This window comes from Pteropus vampyrus, unplaced genomic scaffold, assembly GCF_000151845.1.
Source record: "Pteropus vampyrus isolate Shadow unplaced genomic scaffold, Pvam_2.0 Scaffold12, whole genome shotgun sequence".
Lineage (NCBI taxonomy): Eukaryota > Metazoa > Chordata > Mammalia > Chiroptera > Pteropodidae > Pteropus > Pteropus vampyrus.
The window spans coordinates 4,194,853-4,217,026 of record NW_011888793.1 but is presented as its reverse complement, the minus strand read 5'-3'; the positions used below and the strand labels follow the sequence as shown (position 1 = coordinate 4,217,026).

General features: G+C 36.2%; 1 protein-coding gene across 3 annotated transcripts; it reads right to left on the bottom strand.

Moving 5' to 3' along the window:
* Positions 1-984: 984 nt before the first annotated feature.
* Positions 985-21,505, bottom strand: MFSD1 (major facilitator superfamily domain containing 1). 3 transcript variants are annotated; one of them, XM_011379640.2, is made up of 16 exons: positions 21,230-21,505; positions 19,361-19,413; positions 18,587-18,699; positions 17,070-17,112; positions 16,727-16,794; positions 15,049-15,157; positions 11,731-11,833; positions 9,856-9,954; positions 9,304-9,415; positions 8,323-8,379; positions 7,833-7,989; positions 6,473-6,570; positions 5,782-5,894; positions 4,278-4,325; positions 3,333-3,390; positions 985-2,097 (listed from the first exon to the last, which is right to left on the bottom strand). In XM_011379640.2, exons 1-16 carry the CDS (start codon positions 21,390-21,392, stop codon positions 2,094-2,096), a joined length of 1,398 nt encoding a protein of 465 aa, XP_011377942.1. In that variant the 5' UTR covers positions 21,393-21,505; the 3' UTR covers positions 985-2,093. The 3 variants fall into 3 exon arrangements, with proteins under 3 accessions (XP_011377942.1, XP_011377925.1, XP_023380245.1); XM_011379623.2 differs by lacking the exon at positions 985-2,097 and having other exon boundaries at positions 3,329-3,390; XM_023524477.1 differs by lacking the exons at positions 985-2,097; positions 18,587-18,699 and having other exon boundaries at positions 3,329-3,390; positions 21,230-21,393.
* Between the last annotated feature and the right edge of the window lie 669 nt (positions 21,506-22,174).

The following is a 22,174-nucleotide window of genomic DNA, read 5'->3' as shown; positions in this document are numbered from 1 at the left end:
TGAATCTTCTGCATAATGCCATTGTTCCATGTCAGTATGCTCTCTAATGAAACCATTTAATGACTGCTTAATATTTCACTATAAGCACATGGTACGATATACTTAACAAATCTCCTATTCTTATAAACGTGGATGGCTTCCCACTTCAGGCTATTACAAGCAATCTTGCAATGAAGAGACTTCCTTAAGTATATTTATGTACTATATGTCTAATGGTTTCCTTAAAATTGCTATGTATATTTATGTACTATATGTCTAATGGTTTCCTTCAATTGCTATGCCAAAAGGCATGTGGCCCACTCTTTTAGGTCTTGTTATTTATACTGCCAATTTATCCTTCGAAAAGTTAATCTAACTTATTCTCCTTATTTATACATCATTCAAAAAATATTTATTTAGCCTACTTTGTGTTAGGCACTATCAACACAATCAAGATAACAGACACAGTCCTTACCCTCAAGGAATTTACAATCTAAAGAGACAGAAACCCACACCACCACAAATTCTTCATTACAAGTAGAGGTAAGCTAAGAAGGAAAAATATAGGCTTTTCCCAAGATCACAGGAATTTTAGAAGAACCTGATATTGCACGAAGGGTCTGGAAGAGTTTCCACAGGAATAATGCTTCTGAGCTGGGACTAAGGTTTACTATTGGAAATCAGGTGAAACCAGGTTGCAGAGCATCCTGGGTAATATGTTTTAAGCAAAGGGATCAGTGTGGACAAAGCCCCTCAGGAAGGGAAGGAACATGACCCATTTGAAAAAAATCTAAGCAGCTCAATGCAACTGGGGCACAGAGGTAGAAGAAAGATTAAGGCAAGGGCCAGACCACACAAGTCCTCCGGCAGTGGACGTCCTGCACTCTCCCCAACTGGTGAGGCCAACATTCGACAGCCATTAAAAGTCATGCTGCCTTCAAAGCCTAAAGAGCTAACAATTGAAAAATGACACGATAAACTATAAATCAGAAAAATAAACTTATCTTGAATAAAAAAAATGCATCTTTAATTTAATGTGTTCCAGAACTTTTAAACATACAGTGTTAGGCCATGTACTTGAAACAATACAATTGGCTAATTCATTAGTTTAATAGTTGTCTAAAATATCTGCACACCCACAGAGAGTAAAACATATGAAAAATTCCTTGACTTGAATATGCTAAGACTGAGTCAATTAAAAAGTGTTTTAAGTCTGTCAGAGAAATTTCACATCTGTATTTTATTTATTTTATTTGGAGAAAAAGCTAATCCCATAATCTTTCAATGACTATAATTAGGCAAATTTTCTTTATTCCAACACAGATTTTCTTATAATCTGCCACATAAATAAGAGTTAAAGTTAGAGTTTTAAGATTTTTTTCAAAAATTAAAAGTTAGAAGACATTATTTCTTTTACAGTGTTTTTATTTATCCATGTAGATATGCAATTATCATACTTTAAAGGACATTTTAAAATAATTAACTATAAAAAAAAAACTGTACAGAATGTTTGTACCACAAAATCATGTTCCCAAGTGATTAAGGTGCTCAGCACTGGAGAGATAAAGCTCAAAAGGGTCACTGCTCAGCAGCCTCTCATAACTAAAGGAGCAGAATACAATCTGCTACTTGCGAAAATGAAGAGACTTCATAAAAATAACTTGTAAACATTCCCTATCATAAAAGAGAATGCCTATTAAAATGCCATAGTTTATTGTGTGAAACATCCCTCTACTCCCTCAAAAAGCTTTAAAAATTTTTTTTTGCTTTAAGATGAAAAGGTCATATCCCTAAGATTTACTTTGTGAAAATGATCTCAGTACGAGATCCAATGATTTCTATTATTTACTGTCCTTACTGAAGTTCACCTGCTTGTTCCAGAGCAATTTTCTAAACTTCATTGTTGATTAGCCTATTCTAAAGTAGAATTCTTCAGCAACACACAAAAGACAGAGAATAAAATAGTCCTCACGAACATACTTTGAAATAGGTGTATTTCCAGACCAGTTTTTCCTAATGACTATACTCTAGATTTAAAAAAAAATTTTTAATAAATGGAGGTTTTCAAACCAATGATATGTGCAGCTCATTCTCATGACAGTCCTTTAAACTTCTCATCTGCAAAACACAATGCAATAAATTATCAAAAAGAGGAGGAAAAAAAACGCAAAGCCCATCTGGTTTACAAAATGAAAACCATAAGCATTACAAAACATGTAGTGCCAAGTATTAGAAGTTACACGTTTTGCTGAATAATCTTTTAAATTCTCTTGATCATAAAAGCAACGATCAATGTAGAAAATTTGGAAAATATAGAAAAGTAAAGAAAAAAGTCCTGTAACCATACTATTTAAATGGAATTGTTAACATTTAGGGGTTTTTTCTTTTAGTATTTTTTCTATTATGTACAAGTAATAAATAGGTTTAAGAAATACACATGCCTGCATACATTTTTTAAATTAAATTAGAATATATCTACATTTTTGTCTTTTGCTTTCATAATATATGGCATGTTACATATCTTTGATTTTAAAAATCCTTCTAAAAAATAATTTTTAAAATATATAGATGTGTCATAACATATTTAATCATTTCCCTACTTTGGGACATTTACATTGTTTCCAATTATCTGACATATTAAACAAAACTGTCATAAAGATATTTAAAACTTGTAACACTTCTGATTATTTTCTTAAAATATATTTCTAGAAGTTGAATTATTATGTTAAAAGGGAATCTGAGATGGCCAAGCATCACCCATGAAACAAGCCTTGATCTAGCAGATTTTAAACTATGCAAAATTTACAAAACTTAGTTACATGGTATATATTTAAAGATAAATTCTTAAATAAAAAAATTAAATGTCTAAAAAATTAGAAATAACATGAAATATAATCACTATTATGTTTTAATATACAGTCATGGAAAAAATTTAATTTAAATTAAATCCCAAACTATATACTTTAACCTGTTTCAAATGAGTCAGGGAAGATGAAAAATTATCTCAACTAGTTAAGAAAAACAAAATATCACAGAAGCTAGAAGGGTGAGTCTAGCACAGAAACTTAGGACAAACACCTTTCCTTCGATAAATTACAAATACATCTCTCTCTCAGAAGGCAATTTAAACCCGAATATTTTTTCCCCTTCATCTTAACTCTTAATGAATTTTTAAATTTTTAAATTTTCTGACATAAACAAGAATTTTGTTACAGCATTTCTGGAGGTAACTGTTAGCTCTTGAAAATCAAGAAATAGAATGATTTCTTAAACATCCAATCCCAATATCTTGAAATAAAATGCTAATGTTTAAGATTTTAAAAATAAGGACAACTTTTCTTTTTAATACTTACTCAGCATGGGAAAGTTTTATTTCTTCTCTTTGTCTTGCAGAATAATTTAGGTTCCCACCTAAAACACAAATGAACACAGAATCTTTTCAATATAACTATTGTAAGTAAAATTCAAACAGCACACACGTACTCTTGCATTGAAATATCTTAAAGTAACAGAAAAGGCTATGGAAGATGAAAAGAAATAGTTTATTTGCTGGAACTTTCCCAAGGGGAAAAAAATGTTTTTTAAGAATCCTTATATGGGACAAATAACCATTCCTTAATTTTAGCATTCTTTTAAGTTTGGACTTATGTATTGCTTCTGGTTTTGTTAATTGGGACATTATATTAATATTCAGTAATAGTGAAAATTAAGAGAAATTAAAGGAAATGACCTAAAGCTATTTAAACATGTGTATATGTTCTTCTAAATGCATAATAACCTTTATGAGTAAGCCAGTTAGAAAAACTGATAAAGGTCACACCAAAATCTTAGAAAGAATCAAGAAAAAAGCACAAATGCATGCAGTATATATTAGCAAAAGGAAAAAATCTGCAATTTCTCATTCTATATCATGCACTTGCAATCACAAAATACACGTTTCAGCTATAAATCTTTTTAAATATAAAACAATAATACAGGAATGGCTTTAAATTATTTTAAAAATGCTTCTTTATGCTAATATATTTTTTGCTAGCATAATAAGAACATCCAAAATTTTATATTACAAAACTTAAATTTTATATTACAAAACAAAAAGAACATGACAACAATTTCAATAAATATGAAGGTCCAGAATACATAATTATATGTTATATAATAAATGTTTCCATCACTATGAACAGAATGTCACTGTTACATGAACTAGAGCACTGGCCTCTTAAGAGGCACTCAGATAATCCAGTGACCCCACAAGATGATCCATCATAGTTTAAGAAGAAAATACTTGAACTTCTATTTACCTCGAGCACGATTCACCAAATAGAGTAAGACCACAGCTAAGAGTGACACTGGAAGTGAAAAAAACACAGGGCCCTTAAAAAACAAGTACTTCTTCCCAATGATTCCTATGTAATTACGATTACAAAGTAAAACTTAGACAAATCAAATAAATCATTATTAACTAGTATTTAAAAACAAAAACACTATTCACATTATTTTCCAAAAAGCACTAAAAATAAGTTACACGCCATTTTCTCCAGTGGCTACCTGAGCCCAGGGATGGCAAAGCCAGAAACAAAGAAGCTGAGACCCCCACAGGAGAAAGGGCTGATCCACCATGGGTCATCCCCGCTGCTCTTTCCTCTCCCTTTGTAAGTGCTGGTCCTTCCTGGTACTTACCAAAAACTCGTGCAAGCCCCTAGACTGTCTACCTTTTCCAGAGAGCCACAAAGTAATCTTTTGGGAGTTTTAGGTCTGAAAACACCACATCCATTTTACAAACATCAGAACGTGGTCATTAGACTCTCCGAAGCCATGAGCCAGAGCAAACCTCAGAAAGTCAGGTGCTTGGCTTTGTACTTTAACAAGAGAGGCACACTCGAAGAACAAACATTATTTTTTTAAATGGCATGGTGTTCAGTTTGGGAACCAAACATGTATGGAACTGCGACTTGAAATTAAACCACATTTGCAGCATCAAAAATAAGACAAAAGCACTTTCGTGAACCAGTTCTTAAGTTTTAAGTTCTTATATGACTCACTTTTAAAAACAATGTTTTCAAATTTGATGTGCTTATTTCTAAAATTGAGATTTTTTTTCTAAAATTATGATAATAAAATGTATTTAGGCTATTCATAAGCAATTATCTGAAAGTATAATTATACTTCAAGTATAGATAGTCACTATTCCCTCTAAATGAAAATGAAGTCTGATAATATCATCTCTGGGGTATGACATTTTAAATATATGTTACTGAAATATAAAAGGCATCTTAATATATGAGAATTTTTTTCAGATGAACACAATTTAGTTTTCAATAGTTTCCCAATGCTTCCTATTTTTTTTACCAACAAATCATTACAGGTGAAAATTAAAAAGACTAAGAATAAAAGCAATTTAAAATTGTCTAATGATCTAGCTATGAGCATTCACACCTAAATCACATCAATGTCCACACATTCACACCAGGAACATACTCAGAACCCTTCAACAGTTCTACTTTAAAGGGGAAAATGTTTTTTAAAAAACATAAATATTTAAAATAGAATATAAAACAGATTCCACTGCTGCCTTTAAGGATAGAAATCTGAATAATGCCTGTGAATCTTCAGGGAACTGGAAAGTCAGCAGTTGGGAAATTGATGCACAGGCTAAGAATTATGCAAATCTAAGACATAGATCTTAGAAATTTGGTTTAAAAGAGAAGAAAACAACAATGACAACAAAAAACTAAAAGTATAAATAAGCACATTCTGCTACATATTAAAAGAAACTAAATAAATGTTGCCACATGGGACACTTACAAGAAACACAGGCAATGAAGAAAACCTCCAAAAACAAATATCCCTTAGTATCCAGTATCATGCCAGCAATGATGGAAATGACTGCCAACCCAAGATTCTGAATGGACTGCATGCTACAATTCAAGAAATATAAAAACACATTTCAATTTTAAATCTTCACATACAGAGTAATAATTCACTATAAATAATAGTATTTATAAATCACATACTGTTAGTATTAAGAGATGTTTTCAACCAGGGGTGACCTGATAAGATTTTTTTTTTATCCCACATCTCCTCTACTAGATTTCATGCTCAAAGGTAAGGGAGCTTGCCTTATTAAGTGCAGTATGAATTCAACACCTTCCTGCTGAATAAAGAAAAGGTAAGTGAATGCCAATCTCCTTTCAGCCAGAAACCAATACTCAACTTTTCACTGAGAAGCCATTAGAAAAACGGGCAGTGGGATGATAATGTCACAATTACTTCTTATGGGTTAACTTTACTCCAGCTCTCTTGCTGGAGGCTTGGAGCATTTCTGTTGCCACAATAATGTCATAAATAGGTTAATTGACTTTTCTAGTGATTTCTAGGTTAAGAGCTATCCCAGAAGCCTAAAGATGACTAGATTCAGGAGACCTGGAATTTCACATAATAATGAAATTGATACAGCAGAGAGAGGCATTATACGATCCACAATGCAAATACTTACAAGCCATATGCAGTTCCTAGTTGATGTTCCGGAACTACAAATGCAACCATTGGCCACAATGCACAGGCAAGCAATGAATAGGAGATTCCCAGGAGACACTATAGGAAGCAATACAGAAAAGGGTAAAAGGCTTATATTAACCAAAAGGTGACTTTCCTTTAATGCAGATTAGCAAGAGTGATATGAATATTCATGCAAATTTTACTGTGATCAGGCTAACACTCAGTCAATACAAAAAAGTTCTGACCCTCTCAAACAGTATCTCTCTTGCGACAAAATATATGCATACTGTCTTAACCATTTTATATTATATGCATCTTTAACTGGCTGGCCCCAGGGTGCAATCAAGAACCAAGGAAGAAAACAAAGCTAATTTGCAAAAAGTTATTACCAATATTTTAAGGAAGCTAATTTTCCAAAACTTATTAGAAATTATAATTAAGCAACCAAGGCAACATCATGCCAACAGTCCATTATTTTATCTCTGGGTCATCAGTACCCGTTTAGAGAGCAGGGCAGATAATTAACCACCACCATTGCTTTTTAAACATCACCTAATGCTGACTTTTTCTTCAATTAAAAAAGGAACCTCATGATTTAAATTAAAATAAGATCACTTATATCTACTATCAGATAGGCAAAGATTAAAATAATGCCAATGTCCAACAATGGCATGGATACTAAGAAACAAACATATTCTTGTATTACTGATAAAGCTGTAACTGGGTAGTTATTGGAAGAGAAGTCACAATACCTATCAACATGTTAAATGTGCAAAGCCTCTATTGTAGCATTTCTACTTCTAGGAATTTGTCCCATAGAATTCTCACCAAGTACACAAATATATATGTTCAAGATATTCTTTTGTTAAAAGGTAAGAAATGCAGCACTTCAGCCTGTGTTTTTAAAAATGACATTCTGAAGAACTATAACAAAAGCTTATGAATTTGTTATCATTTTTTGACTTACTAAAAGTCAATGATAAAAAAATGTGATGTAACAGTTATTAGGCTGATAGTTTTTGCCACCTATGATGGAATGAGTTCTTTTAATGAAGTACAGAAAAACAAATGGAACTAATAAGCATTCTGGCTTTTGTAAGACTATTTTATTTCACATTTTATTTTAGCATCGAGGTTACTCTATTAAATAAGTCAAATGAAATTAAAAATCCCTATGCATTAACAATTAATATTTATATACTTTAAAAAGTTACTTCATAGAAATTGAAATCAAGTCATTGTTTTCCCCACTGTCACGAGCACTGCTTTCTGAGGTGCTGAGCATGGCCCCTGACATACACTTTGCAGAGTCCTCCTCCCTGTCCCCTGTGCCCCCCAGGTGTTAACAGCAACATTACCATAGCAATCCAAGGGTTCCACAGTGTAAAGGCCAGTAGCATGTGCGAAGCAAGCGTGGTCACCACTGCACACAGCACCCAGATGATGTTCTTCCCTGTTTTATCCACCAAGAGCCCAAATATTGGGGACATGGGAGCTGATATGACGTATACAACACTGCCCAGAGAATATAAAAGATATTTAATGAAATCTATCACAGCTACCAAAAAAAAAATTCAAGAAGTTCTCAAAGCCATCAGGCAAGCAAACCTTAGCTCATTTAGTTTGATGATTTTCTAAAATGGTCATCCGTAAACAGAAATATAAAGATATAAAGAGTGGTCCAAGACTCCTTTTATTTTCCACTAATGCAAAGACGGACACTCAGGATCGAGTCCCAGGACAGTCTTGGTTTCACACTGTCAGTGTTATATCACACGTGTTTTTTAACGTCTGGTTCTAAGACCCGCACTAGGTGCACAATAAGCACTTACAAAAGTGGTAAAATACCTGTTAATAGCACTTGCTGCCTGGGAAGAAAATCCAAATTTCTCGGTAAAGAAAACCCTAAAATAAAGAGGGAAAAAGAGAAATGAGCACTTTAGAGAAAACTATTGTTTTTAAAAAATAAAGGCGAAAATAAATATGAATAATTCTAAGTTTAGTCAACTTTTTCTTCTTGATACTGTTTTCCCACCTTATTTGATATTCATCTTCAAGTAAATGGCTAAAGCTTTAGTGTTTATATAAACATTTTACTAACTAAATAAAATATACTGATGCCTTTTTCTTTTTTTACATATACAGCAAACAGTACACGTGAATTTTCAGAAAACCAAATGTATTACCACAGGGAATTAAGACTGCTTCTTTTCCTTAAAAGTAATAGTGGACAGGTTCTTTGCTATATAATGCATAGCATTATAATGCATAATAATTTGTCTCAAATTATTTAAAATAAAAGCCTGAATTTAAAGGTTATAATTACAAAGACACACCCTACAAATGCACTCTCACTCATACACTGCTCTGTTTAAGCAGCTGCCAATGAAAGAAAAAGACAGCAGTAGAAAATAAAGCAAAGAATTTGATTTGAACCCTGAATCTGAGTCTGGCAGAATTGCAGTCCTAGCAAATAAAAATGTGCCCAGTCACTATAAGCCAATATACTGTTTGCCTTCTGAATAAGAGGCTTTCTAACCAAAGAATAAAGAGGAAAAAAAAATATTACTAATCTAAAATCAAGCATTAAAATAAGTCAATTATTTTGAATCAAAAACTATTGGGTAGTTCTTCAAAAAAATAAAGTATTAAACCAATACTAAACCTTAAGCTAAGAAAATAAGTTGGGTCCCAGGATACAAAACAATTCCTGTGTAAATATAAACTATAACCAGAGAAGCAAGATTTACAGCTAAAAAAATTATATTTATGTGACTGAATTCTCATTATAATTTAGTCAACAAGAATGGAATGCTAGAGAATACTCACTTCCCAAGTCCAATAAAAGGGAACACCGCAACATAATAGAAGACACAGATGAAAAATATGAGCCACAGGGGTAAAGAAAAGTCCTTCACGTCAGTCAACTTAATAACTTCACCTTGAGAAAAAAGGGAAGAAGCTATCAGCATAATCTTGCATACTGAAGTCAAGAAGATCTTTCTGTTATCACATGATTAACCTTTGCCATTCAGTTAAAAGAATATTTTTCTCAGTAAATTACTGGAACATACTTTCTGGGATAACTTAAAAAGACATTAGAAAAAGCAGAGTCTAAGATTAGCATCTACCTTTCAACTTTCTTCCAGGAACACTCATCATTTTGCAAATATACAAAGTACAATCAAGAATGCAAATTATGCCAAAAACATAAAAGGGGGAAAATGTACCTCGAAATTAAGACATTTGGCAATAAAAGATTAAAAAATATGTATTAAGTCTCGTGGGTTTACAATATTGCATTAGGAACTTGCATCATTGTAAATTATCACAAAAAGGCTATAATTCCTCAAAGTTTCACTTTTCTTCATTTAGACTTACCTGTTTTTCCTTGTTCTTTATGAAGAATTCTTTCTGCTCTCTGATCCAAGTAAGCAAGGGCCAAGGCACAAATTAGTGAAAGAATACACGTTATACCTCCTATAATTAAAAAAAAAAAAAAAGATTTTTAAAAGACTGAAAGTTCCTTAAAAGGTGGCACACCACTTTAACAGCCAAAAACTTAGCAACCAAAAGTGACTGTATTTACACATGTAAGAAAAGCCTACAATTACTGAATCAGGACAGAAGGAAAGGAAAAGTAAATGGTAATAAGCACTCGACAAACAGTAGTCACTGTTACTATATTATTTCCCAGTAGAAGGCTGAAGATTAGAGGGAAAAATTAGAACAGATTAGTCCAGTACTGTAATGCAAAATACAGACTGACAAAAGATGATGACCAGCTAGCAAATTAGTCATTTCTTAATTCAGTCTAAGCACCAATTATTAAAAGGTGATGGGGGGAAAAAATTATAAAAGCAATGTCTGATTCTGTGATTACTTCATCTTCCTTCTGATTCCTTCCCAAAGTCTGTAATCCTTGCTGTCACTCTCTGCCAGCCCCAGGCCCCGCCCTCCCACAGCACAGCTCACTCAGGCTCTCTTTGTGCTGAGTATTCACATTACTCATGAATGGCTGACCTCATATCATTAAAGTAAATTGGACAAATAGTGAAATAAAGTTTATACTTATGAAGATTTTTAAAAAGAAGCTTAGTAAAATAAATGAATCTTTAATTAGCTGACGTAATACAGTTCAGTTGAAAAATTACTGAAAGTTAGTACATATAAGTTTTACTTTGGCCACTAATAAGCTGAATGATCTTGGACACAGAACTTAATCTCCCTGGGCTTCAATTTCCCCATCTGTAAAATAAGAGATTTTGACTTATGATGGCCCACATCTTTTCTGGCTCTAAAATTCTTTAAAATTCTCAAACTTTCCATTGTGGAGGAAACTAGAAGGAATACTGAAGAGCACTTGAGAGGAAGAAAGAGGTTTTAAGTAAGGCAAAGAATTTGAGAAGGAAGGAGAAGAAAGAAGTCTCCAGGTACAAGTCACCTGTTCAGGATTACTACTCCACTGTCCTGCTTTTACCAGGCTGTACCAAGGAAATATAAGGAATGAAAGAAGGCACAGAACATTCACCCCATCTCACAGGCTCTGCAAGAAGCCCTCTACACACTATGGGGCTCAGTTAGACAAATTCACTGAACAGAGAAAAAGCACAGGTGGTGAATCCAGAGGGCCTCATATGATTCTCAGTGACCCACCCAGCAACCAGCACAATGGAGCCTCAGCTAAGAGAACTTAGGGCCAGAAAGGACCTACAGAGTTTTGGTAAAACGCCCACAATTTTACAGAAAACTGAGACACAGAGGTTAACTACCTTGTCCAAGATGACAGAACTGTTAGAGCCAGGACTAGAACCCAGGCTCCTGACTCCTACTTAGCAGATTTCCTACCATATCACATTATCTCTGACGTCTATAAAATCTAAGGTCTAGAGGCATACTAACTGAATTTGAGCAAAAGAAAACAATCCTCCCTTCTACTATCAACAAATAATTACCATCTTACATATATAAATTCCTGATTACCCTCAGATACACTCTCTCATTTGATCATCAGGAAAATACTGAAGTAGACAAGAGTGGGACAAAATCCTCCATTTTAAGAAAGTGGAAATAAAAATACAAAGGGGGTGCATGAGCCACTATTTCTAATTAGGTCAAAGAACTAGTGAATTGAGCAGGCAAAATTATAACCAACGTGGTCTAACTCCAATTCCAATATTCCTTCCTCTCTGCTATGATGCTTCCTGTGACATACTTTCAGAAGATACAAAATGTAGGATATCAGGATTTACCAACCAATCATAAGTGTGACTCCAAGGGTTGTGTGACCAGCAGAACCCAACGAAGCTTCAACCTTAGAATACAGCCATCCCATGAGGTTCATGTTTACTGTACTTCCCTGAAAGAGGAAAAAAATAAATCAACATAATTTTTATTTATATCTCTGCCTTTCTTGAAAAATAGGATGTAAGGTGACTTACAGAACAAGTATAAAGGATCCAGATTAAACAAGAGATAATTTTTTACAAACACTAGAAGGAAAAAACTAACAAAAATAAAGCCACAGACAAGATCACCAAATAAAAAATGCCAATTTATATAAAATGCTAGTATTCAACATAGCACAGTACATTTAAAACTTTTTAGTAACCGAAGCAACAATGAAACACGAAGTACAAAATTCACAAGGCACCTACGACAAAATAAACCTTAGCTCAGAACGAGCACAACTCTTCCTGGTGTTGACATCTAAAAAAATTCATCCTCCAACTGTCCAAAAGAAGACTATAAAAGTTATAGTAGAAATATCCTTGTTCATTTATTCATTCGTTTAGCAATTATTTAGCCCTGAGTACATATCAGTCACTATTCTAAGTATTGGAAATATAATAAAGAACAGAAAAATTTCCAGCTGTCATAGAGCTTTTAGTGGAATAGAAGAGGTAAAACATGTGGTATAACAGCATTTAAAAGAGTTTTAAAAATAAGAAAAAAATAAGCAGAGAAGGAGAATATAAAGGGGTGGAGAATATAAAGTAAAAAGTTGACAGAAGCTAGCTGTGAGGACATCCGGGGGAAGAGCATTCAGGCAGGAGGAACAACCAGTGTGCAGGCCCAGAGAGATAGGCTGCCTGGCGTGCTCAGGGAATGGCAAGGTGGACAGAGGCTGAAACAGCATAAATGAAGAGAGAAGATGAGATAAGGTCCCAAGAGAGGAAATGTTAGGAAGCAGGGCTATACAGCATAATAAGGATTTTGGCTTTTACTCTGTGTGAGAAGGAAAGCTGTTAGGGTTTTGACAGAAAAGGGCATGATTCATGTATGCTTTAACAGACCCGCTCTGGCTGCCATATCCAAAGCAGACTACAAGTGGGGACGGAGGCAGAAGCAAGGACATTGTTAAGGTACTACTGCAATGATCCAGAACAGAGATGATAGGTCTTGGACTAGGGTGGCTAGAATGGGCAAGTGAGAAGTGGCTGGAATATGGGTATATTTTCATGCTAACAGGATTTGCAAAAGAAAAATATGTGTAGTGTGGAGCAGGAAAAAAAAAAAAAAAAGAAGAGTTAAGTGTGACACCAAAGTTTTTGCCTGAGCAACTGGAAGAAAATAACTAAGGATGAGAAAACGACAGCATCAGCCGATTTGGAAGATGGCAGCTAGAATAGCAGAGCTGGGTTTGGCCATGTCAGGTTTCATGTGCCTACTAGACACCCAAGTGAAAATGTCAAGTAGAGAGTTGTATATATAGGTGTAGAATTCATGGAAAGCCCTGGACAAGTGATATAAAATCAGGAGCAAAGACATGTTATTTAAAATTTCAAAACGAGGTAAGATCACCAAGGAAATGAGCATCAAAAGAAAAAAGAAGATGCCTAATGACCAAGCTCTGGGGCACTCCCACATTTACAGCTTGAGAAGACTGAGATGCAATCAGCAAAAGAGGTAGAGGAGAAGCAGAAAGAGGGCAAAAGGAAGACTGTGACACTGTCATGTCCTGGAACCCAAGAGAAGAAATCAAGGAATGGGGAATGTCAACTGTGCTAAATGTGCTATTGACTAAAACTCTGCTATCGATAGGTCAGACCCTGAAGACTAAGAAATGTGGTGGCTGCCTGAGATCTGGCTCACTCCACCTGCTGCTCAGATCTTCCCAACACTCCAAGAACCCCCATCCTGCATCCTCAAAGCCCCCAAGCCCTAAAAACTGAGGGCTCCACAGAACACAGCTGAATGGATTCTAACTGATATGTAACCACTCAGAAAAGAACCTGAGAATCACTAGGAACCCCAATGGCGTCACTGAGAATGAGTCTTACTCCACTGATCCTGTATTATTCTTTGAGAAGTTATCAGACAATGAGATCCACAAACTGCCACAGACATATCTTAACTTGCACAAGATACATAACGAAGTACTCAGAATATTCTTATAGATAAAATTTAGAAAACACTGGAAACCAAACTAGTTATCAAAGAATTACAAAGTAAAATAATAATTAGGTGTTCCCCATCAAACTGATAAAAAGACTTTTTTAAAAGTAATAATAGCCTGTACTATATGAAAAGGATCCTCTCATATTCCACAGATGGGGATGTAAACATCTCTGAGAGAATAATGTAAAAATATGTCTCAACAGTCCTAAGAATCCCCAACAAACTCCGTGACTCAATAATAATTTCATTCTTAGTGACCTAGCCTAAGGAAATGAGATGCGGATAAGTTTTATAGTGTCATACAACAGCATTATTTATAGTAGTGACAAATTAGAATCTATATTCACAAAAACATATTCTATATTTCACATGATGAAATATTACATTCAAAACTTTTTATACTGGATTTCTTCTTAAGAATATGTCATAAGCATTTTTCATGCCATTTATTAGTCTAAAATAATCTGGTAAAATTTTTGTTTTTAAAAAAAATAAAATAAAACAACATTCACTGGCGTTTCCAAGGAAAAAAACCTAATGCGGTGTGGGACGGCCAAAACACCTTACCGGCTGCATTAATAAAAGCATAATGTTGTTCCCCTGAGTACCCTCTGTCAGATCCAACCTGAAACACTATGATCATCTGCAGGTTTCAAATGCTAGGAGGCACGATGGCCATCTGCGGTTAAGTCTAGAAAGGAGTGAGCCCATGTTCGGGGAGCTGAAACCTGCATAATGTGGCTTAGACAACCGCAGGAAATAAGCAAGAACTTAAGAGCTGTCTTCATCAGCAAAGTGCTAGTCCACAGTTAAGGTGGTGAACTACAGAGGACAAAGCAGAAGCAATCAGTAAAAGCTACATGTGCAGGCAGATTTCATCTCTATGTGAGGTTGAGCTTCATAAAGTTAATTGAAGGGCTGTCCCATCACACAGTGAGCTTCTGACCATGGAATGCACAAGCAGCGCCAGGATTACCATATGTGAAGACCTTAATAGCTGGGATGCCGAAATGAATAAGAAATTAGACAATGAAATCTGTAAGATCCATTCCAATGCTCAGATTCTTTAAACTAATGTTTATCATACATACTTCATCCTATAATTTTCAAGAGATAATTATAAGATTCAATCTTTTGCTTTCTATTTGGCTTGATTAGGTTTGCCATACTTACAATTCTAGCCATGCTAAGTTGTAGTCCAAAGACCAGGTTTAATTCTTTGCCTTTAAACCAACTCACAGCATACGTATTCTGAGCAACTGCTAAGGACTCTCCACCAATACTAAAAATGAAGAAAGAAAGAAAAACAGAAAGAAAAATCAAGCTTATAAAGAAAGACCACAGTTAGCAATGCAGTAGGTTTAAAACTCTGACACCCCACTTATCAAAAGGTGGAAGTCACTGTCTCTTCCTCTGAATTTAGGTGGGTTTATGACTCCTTCAACCAATAGAATACGTTAGAAGTGACACTGTGTGATCCCAAGGCTGGGTCACAAAAGGTGACATTTGCCTATTTACTCAAACATTCACACTTAAGAGCCCTGAGCCACCTGTAAGGAGTCCAACTATCCAGAGTTTACCATGCTATGAGAAAGCCAAGCCAGAGAGGCTACACTTAAGACACTCTAGCCAGCATAGCTAGTCTTCAGTGACCCTAGCCCAGGTGCCAGACATATGCATCAATAAGCTTTCACAGGATTCCAGCCCCTAGCCTTCCATGAAACTTTTCAGGTAAGGCTCTAGACAACAGGTGCACAGAGAAGCCGTCCTTGCTGTACTCTGTCCAAATTCCTGACCCACAAAGTCCACGAGCACAAAGAAATGTTTTAGACTGCTAAGTTTTTGGAGATCTGATATGCTGCAATAATAATCAGACAATCAAAGGACTCTGGGTTACCACATCACCATATATGCTATAAAAAATGATCATGTAGAGACAGTGGGCCATACTTTGTAAAGACACAAAAATTTACTTTATAGGCCAGTACCTTCAGTATTTGACATTCTCTTATTCCTGGGTTTTAATTTTCCTTCTATTAGTTCTACATATTGACCATTCCCCATCCACGCCTTTAGTTAGGAGCTTCTTCTCTTCCATATCCTAACACTGAGCTCTCTTCACCATGCCATCCCAGTCCAAAAATAGTCCTTCCTTTTTACTAACTCAAATTCTATACTGATGTTAAGGCTCACTTCGTTTGTATTGCTACTTCTGACCACACTTCCATCTCTAAATCCCCTTCTATTTTTATGTACATTTTGTTTCCTTCTCTCTCATTTAGAACACTTTTTGGAGTATGTCACATGTGTCTGCATGTTCCTGGTACCAGTGAAAAGATTGAATGAGTTATACTTTTAAGTTAAAGATTGAATAAGTTCTATCATCTGCATCCCCTCAGGTCAGGAAGTCCAAGGCTGGACTCAGAACAGGCTTATTGAACAAGACACTGAAATTCATGAAGAACAACTGGTCTATTTGTATTCTACTCATTCAAGACCCTTCAACAGCAAAATGTCCATGAATCACCAACCTAGAAACTGGTGGTCTATACTATAAATGAAGTTTAAACAGGCTTCAGTACAACAAAAAGCAAAACCCCTAGGAAAAAGATTATTTCTGGAGAACTATCTAATATCCAAACCCCAAAAAGAGTTAACTATGACCACTTAAAATTGCTGCTTACTTTAAAGGAAAATTAAGACAACTAATAGTCTTAAGTATATATGACTAGATTTCAAGGACTTGAATTTTCCAGAAGAGACAATATATTTTTTGTAAATCCTTAATAAATTGATAGTTGAATACTAAAACAATAACATATTAAGATAAATGAAATTATGCATAACTTACCCAAACACAAACCTTCCAAATTCCATCAGCCAAAAAGCGTTAACTATTCCACCCAGAGCAAAAACAACCTATAATGTGGAATACAATGTAGAATTAATGGAAAACGTAAATTCAAGGTATTCAAGAGAAGTAAGTAACTTATGATGAATCACATTTTCTACAGCAGTTTTAATATTCACTCTTAGTAAATCTGTGAAATTAAAATATTAATGTTCACCTGTCTCAAGGCTTAAAATAGTTTATGTTTAATTAAAATGGGCATTCATTAAACACATCTTTGCAGGAATCAGAATAGAATTCAAGTCACTATCACGAAATCAATGAATATTTTGGCCTTTCTTACCTGTCCAATGCAAACAAAGCAGCTAAAAATAATGGTGCCCCATCTGTTAGAAAGAAAGAGGTAGAGAATGAATTAAGGGTATGTCACCAAATCCTTCAGTAATAATTCACTTTGGTTTCTTTGACCTCTCTGCATTCCCTTCAAGAAAAGAAAAATGAAGTGCTGGTCTGTGTCTGAAGTCAGAAGCTTTCCTGGGCCGAATGCTAATCTACAGAAGTCTTCACTTCTAGAAGGATTCCAGAGGCTTTAGTAATGGCATATGTGAGTTTAAACCACTGTCATCTCTTAAACAAAACTCATGAAATAATCTTCAAGAAGTACCCAGGGTTCCCATTTAAAAATGGACATTCTTTATAAAATTTCTATTAAGATTTTAAGATTGATTCCAAGGAGTGTCAGATTAATTAAGTGGTTATAATTCTTGATAACTAAAATCTATGTTTAAAAGGACAAATATCAACCATGTTAATGTAAGTCTGCTTTACTCTAACATTCTAAACTTTTAGTATCTGATTCATGTTTCCCCAGAGTAATAAAATGTTGATATTAGAAGAGTCCTCAAAGACCACAGGAGTAAACCGGACTTCTGAAACTCAAACACCTCTCACAATCCTTGTGAAATGGCCACACCACATTCTACTGAATGTCCTCTAGCTCTGGAAAACTCACTATGCTCCCAAGGCAATTCATAGCACCTCCTGTCAACATAACCGAGCAAAGTCTTCAACATATGAATGGAACCTGTCCTCTTGAAATTTCCAGCTAATTCTATCCCTTTAGACCAAGCAAAATAAATTCCTCCATTATTCTCTAACTCTTCAAATTTTTAAAATGTTAGTCCCCAAGTTTAAACGCTTAAGAGTTTCTTCAATTCTTTTCCACCAGACGTGGTTGGGAGACTATTACCTTGCCCTCTGCCTTCTGAAAAAATTCCCAGTCTACATGCCTCTTAGTTTCCACTAACAACAAACAAAGAATCATAAGGATGAAAAGTGACAAAGCTCATAGTGTTATTCCTTCCTCAGGATCTAATAGACGTGGTCACAAAAAGTTTGACGCCTGAAGAGAAATTCTCACTGGGGAGAAGCAAATACTACATATATGCCAAATACCATACATCCAGCTCTCAAACCTCATAACCACCTTGCAGGAGAAAAATTATTACCCATATTTTACCAACGAGGAAACCGAAGCTCACGAAGCTAGGAACAGCTCAGAAGAGCTAGAAAGTTGAGCAAGTGGCAGCAGTGGGATTCAGACCATGGCTTGCCTGATTCTAAGTGAGGGCATAATTTGCCTTTAGGTAACTGAGTTACCTATTCCACAAACAGCATTTACTAGTCCCAGCCTGAACTGAAATACTAACCAAGTCTCAAAAACCGATTCCAGAGATACAGAAATCTTTTGAAAAACAAAGAAGTTTATTTATTCAGTTCTTTCTAGAAATACCTTAATTTAGTTCTGTGTTTTCCTTATGAACAGATTTTACCCATAGGTGAGATTTTTTTCAAGCTTACCGTATTCCAAATACTCGGTCTATCAAAAAGCCACCAAGGAAACACAAAACTACATTGGGCCAAGAATACCAGGCATACAGCAGCATGAATTTCGTGGTATTCACCTGCATATCCTACATGGAAAAAAAATAAAACTATTTTTCCAAACAGTTAAGTTTAGCAATTAACAATCAAAACATTCTAGGTAGAGCAGGAATTTCTTAATCATTTGTAGTCACTTAACGGCTTTGGGAATCTCATGACAGCTATGGCCCCTGCCCCAGAAAAATGGTCACACCTGGGAACTTCTTGAGTCCACATGCCATTTCAGAGGCTTCATGGAGTCCAGCATCAATCAGATCCCCCACTACGGGGACCACTTCCATTTGCATCTGTCTATATATTCTATATTTTTATCCCCCCTATATTAGCTGCATTGGGGCTCCCTACCACATGGAAAAGAATAATCTTAGCCTATCCCTACCCTTCCTCCCACTAACTCCAACCTTCTTTCTCTCCATTCTAGAATGTGGAGGGCCAATCCATGCATTTCTCCCTGTCCAAATAAAAAGCTTACGAGGAGATTAAATGCACAGGAAACTGTAAATATCAAATATATTTTTACAGAAGCAGATTAAAAATACTGACAATCTTCTTCAGTCAGTATCCATGTTCAAAAAAACAAAATAACAACAAAAACCTATTTCAACTAGGCAACCTGAGAGCTGATGAAGCCTCAACAGCTACACCTGCTCTTAAGCCAACAAAAGAAACAAAGGTAAAAAATAAACTTACCTGTTTAACCTGAGTCTGAAGGGCAGCAGGATTATCATAGCAAAAATAGCTGCCTAGAAAAAGGAAAAGCAAATATTTTCTAAGTAATAACACTATGTAAAAGTTTCAAGCTGAAAATCCTACTCAAATGGTGATTTTAAATGTTTATACGAGGGGCTTGAGGACTGACACTGTGAAAACTTTTTTGAACCATTTCCTTGTCCATCATTATTTTCTAAATGGTAGCCAAATAACCCAGAGAGCACATGCCAAATCATTTACAAATCATTAGTGTGCATATACAGCAAATACTGGGAACCTGGATTAAGAATTTAATCAACAACTACTTGTTCTTCCATTTTACTGTCATACTTCATATATATATTATTTTATCAGCATCTTCATGAAGCAGCTATATTTCCTTAAAGTTACCAAAATGCGTACACACGCACAATTTCACAAACATCCCCAGCAGTTCCCCGGTAATGTTATCCAAGGTCACTACTTATCCTGAGAGCGGAGAATGGAGTGTAACTACTCTGACTAAACCAATATTTGAAACAAGAATTCTAATTCTACAAACAGAATGCCTGAATCAAATAATTTAGCAAGCACAATGCCAAGTATGAAGAAAAATAGAGTTCTAAAGAATTAAGTTAAAACATAACAATAATGTCTGTCAGCGAGTAAGAACATGTAGAGAGAAGCTGACATTGATTCACTCAGATTTATTTTTAAAGTAATAAAATTGACAAGATTTGTGGTAAGCTTCAAGATAATACTGCCTCCATTTCTCTGCTAATCCTTTCTGTAAGTACATATTAGAAGCTACAGATTCAAAAGAAGAAAATTGTCATTAGAAAGGTATGAATCTGGCTTCTGAAAGTCTGGCATCATCATTTATCAAAAATGATCTGCCTGCTTGAATAGGGACCATTTTAAGTGTTTTATGTTGCTGTTATTCTTTTTTTGTTCCTAACCCAGCAACTTGTGGTTCCTGCTTTAATGGCTGTAAGGGGTACCAATGTCATGATTCAAAGGTAATGGATGGGCATCCTCTTTCCACAAAGGGTTTGGGGGGAGGGAATCAAAAAGACTTGCAAGGAAACTAAAACCCAAAGCGTCCTTCATGTCTACTTATATGTATTCCAACAGTAGCATAGTTATCCACATAATATTCCTAAACTTGCTGATTACACCGGTTTCTGTGAGCCTCCTGAAAAACACATTATTAGTTTCATGCCAAACTAATATCAACATTAGAATGTTCCTGAATAAATTAGTGGCTGAAACACTGGAAGATGTTTTAAAACTTATCTCAAGAAATTGTTTTCAGAGTCATCGGATTTTATAAGTGAAACCAACCACTACCACAAGTCCAATCCAGTGTGATTGCTTCAGTGGCACAGCTGAAGAGTACACCTAATCACGAAAGCCATCAGCAAGACACATTCATACATTTTCCAAAAGAGGGTGAGAAACTAATAAAGACTACTAACGAAATTATTGATTAAAAAAGAAGAGTCTTTTTATGCGGCGGGCGGGCGGGTAGTTAAAGCTTTCTGAATTCCTTCTGAACAAAGTGCCAAAGAGAAACCTTAACGATCCAGAGATTTCTTCATCAGGGACTCAACTGCTAGCCTTTGGGACTTCTTGGAGAAAAGGCATAGGGACAATATTCACCCAGCTCAGTCCCTTGACCTCCACCTTCGGGACGCCACAGGCTTGGATGGGGACACAAAGGGAAAGGCAGAGAGGTCCAGGAGTTGAAGCTAGAAGCTGCGCAGAGGCCTGGAGGCACCGGTGAGCTCGGGAAGCATCTTAGGAATTCAGGAGAATGTCGGACATTCATTGATTATCCGCCCCACCCCAACCGGCCAGGCGACTCACCAAAGCCAAGGAAGCACATCAGCAACAGCACCAAAAGCCGGTGCGCAAGGCGACTGGGGTCGCAGAGGGCCGGCAGCGCCCGGGGGACAGCGGGGGCGTCTCTACTAGTCTCCGTGCGTCGGTTTGCCAGAAGGGCCCGCGTTTCATCTTCTTCCTCCTCCATCGGGCTGGCGGGAGACCGATAACAAGAGTGACTGCAACTCCGATGCCCCGCAGGATTCTCGTAGGCCAGAGCTCCGTCGAAATTACGGTCACATGACCGCGATCGCTCACGTGACGCCGCGGCAGGTCACGCAGGGCAAGGCTCACGTGATCGTGTGGTGGGCAGGGCTTGCGGGGAAGAGCAGGAGGGGGCGTCGTCTTTTGGTGTGGACTCACTGGCAAACTTCGTGGTGCTGAGGTCTCTCAGGTCCCCACCCGCGGCCTTCCAGCTTTCACCGCTCTGTCCTTTTGTTTCCTGACCTGCTTATAAATGTAGTCGTTGCACACCAGGCGCTGCTCCCCCAGGAGGAAGTGCGGGCCTCCCATCCGGCTCAACGCCGGGCTCCTCCGGCGCTGTTTGGCCTGCGCTAAGAACGCAGAACCACGCGCCGCCCTCGCAACGTTGTTTTCCGCACTCTCTTAGGTTTCTGTTAATAATACTCACAGACTTGATTGAGCACTACTGCGTAAGCTCTCTGACCTCAGAGTTCACATTTTAGTTGGAGAGATCGACAGGAACTGATAATTTAAGAAAAAAATGATGAGTGGATGAATGTGAGAATAGCGACAGAAATAAGCACTGAATACTATAGAAATGCCTGGGGAAGACATTTGGAAAAGGGAGAATGGGTGAATAGTTTAACCAGCCTTGGAGAAAAGTGGCAGCAGAGAGGATGGGGAGCATTGAAGTTCCTCAAGTTGATACCTAAACTAGGATGAGTAAGAATGAGCGAGTCGTGGTTC

Coding starts and splice junctions, on each gene's coding strand:
- MFSD1 (XM_011379640.2), bottom strand. CDS start 21,392: ATGGAGGAGGAAGAAGATGAAACGCGGGCCCTTCTGGCAAACCGACGC. Junction 7,990..8,322: donor GCAGCAAGTGCTATTAACAG/GTATTTTACCAC, acceptor TTCTCTGGGCAG/TGTTGTATACGTCATATCAG. Junction 6,571..7,832: donor GGAACCCTTGGATTGCTATG/GTAATGTTGCTG, acceptor TGCTTCCTATAG/TGTCTCCTGGGAATCTCCTA.